The sequence below is a fragment of the Terrapene carolina genome, unplaced genomic scaffold (genome assembly GCF_002925995.2).
Source record: "Terrapene carolina triunguis isolate 2854851 unplaced genomic scaffold, T_m_triunguis-2.0 Scaffold197, whole genome shotgun sequence".
Lineage (NCBI taxonomy): Eukaryota > Metazoa > Chordata > Testudines > Emydidae > Terrapene > Terrapene triunguis.
The window spans coordinates 1,096,734-1,107,492 of NW_020664548.1; the positions used below are offsets into that span (position 1 = coordinate 1,096,734).

A 10,759-nucleotide genomic window follows, 5' to 3' on the forward strand; every position below is an offset into this window, starting at 1 on the left:
TATACTGTAATTACAGTGTAATTAGGCTCTCTGATAACCAAATTAACACTAATTCACATAACCATAAGGTTAACTGTATAAACGAATTATGGCGCTCGGTCTTCGGTTAATACATATGTGTCTAGACTCCAAGTACATTAATTTACACTGTAATTGCTAAGTCAGATAGTTAACTGTCCAGTTACCTGCAATTATCACAAATTCATTTGTCTTAAACCACAGCCACGCTAGATTTGGAGGATGACTCTAAGTCATTATAATCATTGTATTGGGAAGCCAAAGGGGAAGTCAGGATTCCTGGGTTCTTATCCTGACTGTGCCATTGGCTCACTTTGTGACTTTAAGCCAGTCACTTTCCCGCTCTGTCTCTCATTTCTCCCAATGGGGAAATGAGACTAATAGAAACAGCTTTGCAGCTGGGTTGCTCAGGAAAGAGACTCTCACTTCTGTGGTTCCCATCACATCATCTCTTAAAACAGCCTCAAGTCTACCCCACACCAACCCTCAACATCTGGCTGGATTCCCTGTTGAGTGATTGGGCGGAACATTCAGTGGAGTGGCATCTGCAACTAAGGTGAAACTCCCCCGACGCCGGGGTGGCAGGCATGAGGCCTAGGCATTACTTACATCCCAGGGCTCAGCGAAACAGTCCCTCTGCACAGGAGTGAACTTCACCCCTCATGCAGCTGGCTCACCAGGTCTAATCACTATGCTATTTCAGCTTATCACGTGGGCACTCACATCAGGTCGAACTTGTTGCTTAGTGGGAGCAAAGTCATTGTGGGGTCATGTGACCTGCTTGATCTCTGGAACAAAGCAAAGAACCCAGGGGAGGCAAATAATTTGGCCCCTTAAATATCCCCCTCATTCCAGAGCCCTTCCATGGGGACAGCAATGAAAACAGACGACTTGCCATATTGTATCGGACCCATGGTCCGTCTAGCCCTTGGCGTGTCCAGTATCTGGTCTCCAATGGTGGCTAGTAATAACTGCTTCAGAAGAAGGTAAAAGAAACCTTTCATAGGCAGTTATGACCTGGATGCAGACCTGGGTTCCCTCAGCCCCTATCCCAGACTTAGAAGCCCCTTGAAATCTGGCATGCCTTTCCTCAGAGCCATCCCCTTGCTGTGCTGAATTTGCGTTGGAGCAGACAGCTCTTCTGGCCGTGGCAGCGTGATGCAGCAAGGACAGGTGGTGCTGAAAAGATTTATAGACCTCTCTGTGGCAGAGGATGAAGCTGATGGATGGAGGAAGCAGGTGAGGGGCTGAACACACAACCTCCAAGGTGAAGCAGAATTGTAACCTTGGGTTCCTCCTGGCTTTAGGTTGATTGGGAATCCATACGCAATTTAGTGCCTCAACTAGAAAAATGCCAGATTTGAAGCCTTATCTAAAAGCTGTTGAAATCTACGGGAGTCTTTCTGCTGACTTCAGATCAAGTCCTTAGGGAGGACCAAATCCAGGCCTCATGGTCTGATGCCATAACCCTCAAGGAGGAACTTCCAACAACGTTCTTATCCAGCAGAATTTCTCTCTCCCTGCCCTCCTCCAGCAGCCCCAGCTCCCACCAAGAACAACACAGGGTCCTTGCAAGTCAATCTGTTGGAGCTACATGTAGCTTCAGTCCACCCTAAGTAGAGCTGCAGCTTGCCCCAGTGACACGCCAGTCATCTCTCAACCCTAACAGACAAAACCAGGTTCAGCTTCTGGAACTCTGCAGATTCTTGCAATAGTGTCTCCTTAAGGGCAAAAGAGCAATTACCCAGCACCACCTTGTAAGTCTCTCTGAACAAAGCCCTTCGAATACGCCAACTGATCCTGCCAGGGTCTGCCCTGAGTCGAGAAACCCCTCTGACCCACCTTTCCAAGGTGCTGAGCACCTGCAACTCCCATTGAAGTTCACCCCTTAAGAACATTTTTATAGACCTTGAGAACCCTGTCAGAACCCAGCCCCAGAGAAAGGAGGGAACCACCAAGAGGAAACTGTAGCTCCCACAACTCGGGTCATCAGGTAGAAAACAAACTACATTTTAACACAGCCAAACGCAAGGTCATACATCTAGGAACAAGGAATGCAGGCCACATTTCCAGCATGGGGGTGGGGGGTATATCCTGGAAAGCAGGGGTCAAAGTGGGCAAGCAACTCAACATGCGCGCCCAGGGAATGCGGTGGCTAAAAGGTCTAATGCAGTGGTCCTCAAAGTTTTGTACAGGTGACCCCTTTCACATAGCAAGCCTCTGAGTGCGACCCCCCCTTCTAAATTAAAAATACTTTTAAATATATTTAACACCATTATAAATGCTGGAGGTGAAGCAGGGTTAGGGTGGAGGCTGATAGCTTGCGACCCCCCATGTAATAACCTCGCAACTCCTGAGGGGTCCCGACCCCCAGTTTGAGAACCCCGGGTCTAATGTGAGCCTCGGACGTGTAAACAGGGGAATGTTGAGCGGTAGCAAGGAGGCGATTTTAGCTCTGGATATGGCACTAGTGAGGCCAATACTGGAATGCTGCATACAGTCCTGATGTGCACATTTTTAACGGGTTATTGACAAACTGGAGAGAGTGTGCAGACAAAAGCCACAAAAACAACTGGAGGGCTAGAAACAAAAATATGCTTTACAGTGAGACTTAACGAGCTCAATCGGTTCACTTTGTCAAAAAGGAGACTGAGCGACGACTTGGTTACCGTGTACAAGTACGTTCCTGGGGAGAAAATAACAGGTACTAGAGGGCTCTTTAACCTAGCAGAGAAAGGCACAAGAACCGATGGCTAGAAGCTGATTGAGTTGGGGATTGGTCCTGCTTTGAGCAGGGGGTTGGACTAGATGACCTCCTGAGGTCCCTTCCAACCCTGATGTTCTATGATTTTATAAGTTAATGCCAGACAAATTCAAATTAGAAATAAAGCACTAATTTTTAACACTGACAATGATTAATCATTGGAACTAATTACCAAGGGCGGTGGTGGATCTGCCATCTCTTGAAGTCTTCAGATCAAGCCTGGAGTCTTGTCCGGGAGGTATGTGTTAGTCAAACATCCATCCTGGCTCAGTACAGGAGTAACTGGATGAAATTCTCTGCTCTGCACTATGCAGGAGATCAGACTGGATGATCTAATGGTTCCTTCTATCTGGCCTTAAAATCTATCAATAACAAATGCCACTCGCTCAGGTATGTCTACACTGCAATTAAAAACCCGCAAGTGGCCTGTGCCGACTGACTCAGACTTGCGGGGCTCAGGCTAAGGAGCTGGTTAATTGCTGTGTAGACATTCAGGCTCGGGCTGGAGCCCAGGCTCTAGGACCCCGCGAGGTGGGAGGGTCCCAGAGCTCAGGCTGCACTGTCTAAACTGCAGTTAAACAGCCCCTTGGCCGTAGCCCCATGAGCCCAAGCTGGCACAGGCCAGCCAGGCGTGTCTAATTGCAGTGTAGACACACCCTCAGACTCCGTATTGGAGGCAGATCTCTAAGAAAGGGCTACCGCACTGGGGGAACAGGCCTGAGCCACAGGACAGCAAAGCCACCCTGCTGGGATAGAATCCAGGTGCCATTTGCCTTTAAAATAAAGTCTTTGCTCCAGGCACATCCATCAGGAACGGAAGCATCAGTCAGCGGCCACTAGCAGAGGTCGGATGCTGGACTTGACGGATCAGCGCTCTGACGCAGTACTGCAAATCCAATATTCTTAACACCTCCTCTACCACTGCCCCCACCACCAGCATGACAGACTGTCTAGCTCCAGGGCGGGCACTCACACAGCACCAGGGGAACAGGAGCCCCCCCAACCTGTGCAAGCCGGGCAGAAAAGAGCTCTTCTCTTGGATGGCAAATCTGTGTGAGAGAGAATGCAAAGCGACAACAAAAAACAGTTACTTTCCCCTTTATTCTGCTGGTTGTCAGCTGAGTCGTGTTATCATTAGGGTTCAGATGGAGCTGCTGCTTAGCACTGACAAACCCCAGTCGGGTTAGCAGCTAAGCTGTTAACGGAGAGCAGGAAAAACCCTTTTTCTACGCTAACACCACACTCCCTGCCTCCCTCCCCCTTTCTCATGCACACACAGCCTACATCCAGACAGGCACAGATACACACACAAGCACTGTCACTTCCACAGCTATGGAGTCACAGGTATGTCTAGTCACATGTTCTGACTGCTATGTGCCACATATCTCTGAACATTCATATGCACGTTCAAGGTCTACAGAGATGCACCCAGACGTACACACACACACACACACACACACACACACACACACACACCTATGCGCACACCCACAGGTCATACACCCCCAGGTCTATGCAGAAACGCAGACAATCAACACGTACACACAGTGCTAGGTGTGGACACCTTTGCCCTGAGTAACACCCGTAGACCTGCTCACGCATGCACAGATACAGGTGTATACACACAAAGTACACCCACATGATCACAAGTACAAGTGCATCCAGGAACAGCCACACCTGCCTGCTCTGAAGCACACACGCACTCACGTAAGACTGCAGACCTGCCAAAACATTCTGCTTTTCAAGTTAAAATCCTAAAGAGCAGCGATTCCTGGTTGAATCCCTAGACGGACTCTTCTGCATACTAAAAGCACAGCCGGTTCTCAGAGCCACAGCATTACAGAGACATTGGATTAACGCAATTCCTATTTATAGGGCTTTGATTAGAAGCTCGTCACCTAGAAGTTTTTATTCCCGTTATCCATTTATAAGGCCGTAACACAGTTTGACTTGCGCTAGATGGACTGGTGTCCCACAGATCTTGCCAGAATTTAATGTGCCATTCAGATACAGTTAAATTAGTAATAGGCAGCAGTCGGTGCACGGCAGGACTCTAACTGCCTCCGAAAACACTCTTTAGTTCTTGTCTCTCCATGGATTATTATGCAGCAGATAGTCAAAGAAACGCAGAACAGGGATAGGCCAAACCGAGCTCTCCCCACTGCCAGTCCTACATCATTTCCTGTAGCATACTCCTGCTAAGAGAGGTTAGCACCGAGCGAGCACCCCGCAGACAGTATTGCAGCACCGCTGCCCACAGCGCCTCCTGCTGGGAGATGCTGGGACTTCCCACGCCTGGGCAGCTCTTTCCACTGTTTCCTATGGCGCCTTCTGTCGGGAGAGGCTGGGTGCGGAGTAGCTGTGAGATGGCCCCCAGCCAGTGAACTTGCACCCCAGTTACAGGAGTGCTCAGTATTCACATGTATGTCAATAGTTAGTTAGTGGATAAGGTGCCATATCAGCTCTTAACAACAGCACCTCCTACTGACAGAGGCTGGGACTGGAGTAGCTCTCTGTTCTCCCCTTCCCCACCCCCTCTCACTGCTCCTGCAGGTTTCCCTATAGAGCTTGCTTCTGGGAGAGGCAAAGACCTAATCTTCACCCCCACAGTTAGGGCTCCTGTCTCACTCCTTTCAGAGTCTCCTAGTGGGAGAGGCTAGCACTGGTGTGGCTCAGAGCTCCCCCTCCACATCCAGGACTCCCGCTTTATTCTCCACAGCAGCCCCTCTTGGGGGAGGCTGGAGCCGCAGCAGCTGCAAGCTCCCAGAATGCAGCCGGCGCTCTCCCCCTACTCCCACTGGCGATAATCCTTTCTAAGCATCCGGCGGCACCCGTCAGCAGAACGCTTTCCGATCCCTGACAAATCCTTGCAAAGAGTTTTGCTGAGCACAGACTTTCAGGCTGTCCAAAGTCTATAGACAAGTTAAAGCACCTGCCCACAGGGATAATTCCACTGAACTGGGAGAACCAAGCAACGGTGCCAACTTTATTTTCCGTTAAAACCTGGTAGTGTTTGGAAAAAGTCTTCTCTCCTGGAAAGTGCCCCGCACAGTGACTGATCTGGAAAGGCCGGGAGAGTTGAAATAGGCTCACTGGCTGGGCCACAGCAAAGCCCCAACTTATTCCAAGTCTCCTTACACACAGCGAATGCGTTTCCTAGCCACTTACACAGAAAGAACTGCAGCCAGCAGACACTACCGTCCAGAAACTGCTGTGGACTGACTCATGGATTCCAAGACCAGAAGGGACCATCCTTCCCTGGAACTCCTACATAGCAAAGGCCATAGAGCTGCCCCCCAAAAAAGTTCAGACACCGGATCTTTTAGAAAAACATCCAGTCTTGATTCTAAAGTTGCCAGTGATGGAGAACAAATCTAGATCTCTTGCTGGGGCCCAAAGGATGGACCATGCTCCCCCCGGTAGCGATGTAAGCTCTTTGGTGGCAGGGACTGTCTTTTCATTCTGTGATTGTACCGCGTCTAGCACAATAGGGTTCTGCTCCATGACTGGGGCTCGTAGGTGCTACCCCAGTACAAACCATAATAACAACAGGAGTCACTGACTCTGTAGGGCATATTCTGGCTTGATTTACCCCATGTATAACCCAACTAGCATGGGAAAAGTCAGCAAATAATTTGGCCCTGTGTCTTGAGATAAAACGTGTTGTGTTGTGTGCATGCCATCACCAACTTGAAAACAGCTGGGGCATCTCTGTTGGCAACTGAGCACCAGCAATCAGACTGGAAACAAGACATACATCTTTAACTGAGAGAGTCACGCTCTCTACCCTTGTTTTCTTTCAATTTCAGCCACGGGGGCTCCTCTCTTGAAAGGGGGAGCTAGTAATACCACAGCAGAGGTGGCATCATTCTGCCAATGCCACGAGGAGGGAGAGAGGGGAAAGCACTTGTGTTGTCATGGCAAGTTCAAGATGGGGCCTAGCATCCTGACCAGCCTGGGCCACAGGGAGCTTGTTTCAGCACAAAAGGGAACGGGGGGGGGGAAGGTTTCCCCACTGCAACAGCTGGGGCGATGACCTTGCATCCCTGCATTGTCGTGGCTGTATGTCTCAGGACGCTGTCACAAGTCTGCAGCCCCGTGGACACACAGGGAGAGAGGGCTCCGCCGTAGTGAATATGAAGGCGTGATCCAGTGAGGCTGCTGGACACTGACAATCCCTGTGGTTCTCTCTGGCTCGCCAAGTCCCAGACTAAGGCAGCCTCTGCTACTTCAGACTCCAACACCAGGTCTCCTCTGAGTCCTGGCCTGGATCACACAGTACCCGATGGGGATAAACTACAAAGGACTGCATTGCTCTTGCAGACAATTTCTCCCTGAGCCCCTAATGTTCCTCCTCAGCATCCTATCCCCCCATCTCACTGGCCTCCAGGAGCAACAGGCAGCACAGCTCACACAAACAGAGTCTTAATCAAGGCTTTGAAATTTATGTCGTGCCTGGTTCATCGTTGGTCCAGAATCATTTTTTTTTTTAAATCCCCCAGCTGTAGTCACTGGTTGCCAGCCTGCAAAGGGATGATTTATACTTCAGGGAATGAATCAATACAATATGTAGCCAAAGACATCTTTAATCTCGCAGAAGGATTAGGCTGCAGAGGGGGACGTCAGTAGCAGCCCACAGCCGTTCCGTTCAGATTTCAATTTGGAGATCGGCGCCTCTCTCCCTTCTTTTCTTGCACTGCAGCTAAAGACGTTGGAAACATCAAACCTCATTTAGCAGACAGGCGCTGCTGTGATTGGCTGGCTACCTGTTCCATGCTAGCGACAGGGAAGAGCGCCCGGGTACTGGGGGCTGCCTGGGGAGAGACCCCGCTGGAAGGAGAGTTCAGAGTTAACAGAGGAGATGCAATGCTCCACGGATGGGGGGAGATGCAGCCCCACACTCTGGGTCTGTTTGTCAGCTGTGACAGTGCAAGGGGGCCACAAGGCAGCCAGGCAACACTCCCCATGGGGAATATCCCCACTGGCACATGCCCCTTAGGAACCACCCTGGAGCCGGAGGGGCGTCAGGGCAGGAGAGGGAGGGGCGGCTACTCCTAGTCACTCCAATAGTGGCTAAGCAGCTGCAGACAGGTTAAGTCTGCCCCCAATACTACTCTCATCTGTGCCAGGGGCTGCACCAGGGGAGGGGCATTGCCATCCCAGTGGTCTCTGCACATGCCCAGGGATGAGTTGGGGCCTATATATGTGCCTGGAGAAGAGATGCCCACAGCAGAAGCAAACAAATAAGGATTGAATTGTCCCATCACCCCACAAGGCTGCAGAGCCCCCGAGCCAGGATCAGGGCCCCTGAGTAGTGGGGGCAAGGACCAGGAACAACTGAACAGGAGACTGAAATCCCCCTCTCTTCCCAGGAGAGTGGTTCCTCTCTCTGAGCCAGGGGACCTTTTGGTGCTGGAGCTAGGGTCTATCTCCATCCTCGGAAAGGGTGACCCCTCCATTAGGGTGAAAGTCCTTGGAGGGGGAGAAGAGGAGTAAAGGAGAGGGCTGTCTTTCCTCTTCATCCCCACCCCGCATTGCTTCTTCCTCCCTGGACTGCTACGCCTCCCTTCGTCTCACAGAGGGAGAATGCACACGTTAGGCTATTTGGGGATTTAGCACAGGGAAAGAGGACGAGGTGGAAACAGGGATAAATCCAGAGACCCTTGTTCAGGCGAAACTCCAATGGGCCCAATCCTGAGCAAGCAAAGACATCAGGATCCATCCCATTCCACATACATTTCCTCTCTCCATCGACAGTGTTCTAGTCGCATTTCACGTTGATTGTTCCCTTCGGCCTGACTCTTCACATGCCCCGTGCCAAACATTGCATCTCTCGATTGCACCTGGGTCGTGCACCGGACCCTAAGACCCCCTAGGGTGGATCACGACTGAGGCTGAATTGTATTAGCCTAACCATGTGGACAGAGCTTGATGTCACATTAGCACACAAGTCCCCCACAGGCTGCCCCCCCAGTTCAAAAGCAGCCTAACCCCCACTGCCACAGATGGACCTCGGGAAGCTACAACATTCTCCCGACAGGCCGCAGCGGTCGCTGTTTCCCAGATGCTAACAGGCGCTTCCCGATTCCACCATGCTGGTAACACAGCAGAGGCCTGGGTGCGGGCTAATGCAGCACCCTCCAATGGGCAGCTGTTACCACAGCAGATCGAGTCACAGCTGCCTCACACAGTTTGCACTTGAGGACAAGTGCTCCTAGGATGTTCCTTAACACACAAGATGCTTCATAAAAACCAGCCCTTTCCCCTCCAGTCATCACCACTTTCTCTGCTAGCTAGCCTGAGAAGGGCCATTCCTCACCTGCTTGATGTATTCAGCCATATGGATAGATCAGTGATTGAGAGATATTAGAGGTGGGCCTAGAACCCTTGTCCTTCAGCTTCTAAACTGAAGATGTTGCTGTCCAAGCTTAAAGACTAGCCTCACTAACTCAACCCCAGCTATATCCAGATATGTTCTATCCCCCACTTCCTTGCCGTTCCCGACACCATGATCCATAATGCAGCTCACCCTCAAGAGATCCAGCTGTATTTTGCTCCCAGACCCCATTTCAACCCCATGGCCCATATCTCAGCAGGAAGTTCACTCACCATCCTCTCTGGACTTCTGGATGAAGGCCTCCACCCCACTCTCGCCGTAGCTTCCCTCGGAGGCTAAGGTGGAGACGTAATTCCACTTGAGCTCCTTGACTATGTCCACCATGGCTTGGGCCTGGTAAGTGTCGGAGGGCACAACGCGGGAAAAGAAGTCATACCGACTGTTGTCGCTCAGGTCTGGGGCAGTGGAAGCGTAGCTTATCTGGGGTATCTGCGGGGGCAAGGAGAGAAAGGTCACTGAAATAAAGAGGAGCAAATTGCAGGAGCCTTAGACCACAAGCCGTCTCACTGGCATGACACGGGACGGCTTGAGAGAAGGCACACAAATCACACAGCAGGTGCAACATTTGAAGAAGGCAAGACTGGGGTGTTGTGGATATCTGATGTACCAAGGGATGAGCATTGTCGACTCACATTCACAATCGTTGTCTACCCTTGTGTTTTAAAACCCACGAGTCCTATTTTTTTTAAACCTATTTTTCTCGCTATTGAAATAAGCGCACCATCGGTCACCACTAGAGATAGAAGCCAGGACTTAGATTCCCAACAATACTGCACCTTCCTGGGCACTAAGAGATGTTCACCAAGCCTTGGCCTTCAAATAAGGGGGCTGGGAAGGAAGAAAACTAAGGCTTTTGCTTGCATGCTACCAGGGGATACGCCAGTGTTCCCTCCAGCAGCAGTTCTTCAGGAATCTGATCTGGGCTTCTCTCAGTCACAGCACCGTGAGGGCTCTTGGGTGCAAGCAACTCAATGCCAGCAGAACACTGAAAGTTTTTCCCAGCTCTCTACCAGCACCTGAGCAATAAGGGTGGTGAAGCTAGGGAGTGGACAAGTGTTTTGTAGATGCAGCTAGGTGCCATAAGATCATAAGAGTGTTCTTGTACAGAAACTTTCCATCCACATCTGAAAGCACTTATTCATAGATTCTAGGACTGGAAGGGACCTCGAGAGGTCATCGAGTCCAGTCCCCTGCCCGCATGGCAGGACCAAATACTGTCTAGACCATCCCTGATAGACATTTATCTAACCTACTCTTAAATAGCTCCAGAGATGGAGATTCCACAACCTCCCTAGGCAATTTATTCCAGTGTTTAACCACCCTGACAGTTAGGAACTTTTTCCTAATGTCCAACCTAGACCTCCCTTGCTGCAGTTTAAGCCCATTGCTTCTTGTTCTATCCTTAGAGGCTAAGGTGAACAAGTTTTCTCCCTCCTCCTTATGACACCCTTTTAGATACCTGAAAACTGCGATCATGTCCCCTTCTCAGTCTTCTCTTTTCCAAACTAAACAAACCCAATTATTTCAGCCTTCCTTCATAGGTCATGTTCTCAAGACCTTTAATCATTCTTGTTGCTCTT

General features: G+C 50.4%; 1 protein-coding gene across 1 annotated transcript in view; it reads right to left on the reverse strand.

Annotated features, from left to right (window-relative positions):
* The window catches only part of LOC112106108 (metabotropic glutamate receptor 4), a 178,142-nt gene that overhangs the window by 116,424 nt on the left and 50,959 nt on the right, over positions 1 to 10,759 (reverse strand). The window contains exon 2 of the mRNA XM_024199166.2: positions 9,392 to 9,608. Within this exon, the coding sequence (XP_024054934.2) occupies positions 9,392 to 9,608 (217 nt within the window). The remainder of the gene's footprint in view (positions 1 to 9,391; positions 9,609 to 10,759) is intronic.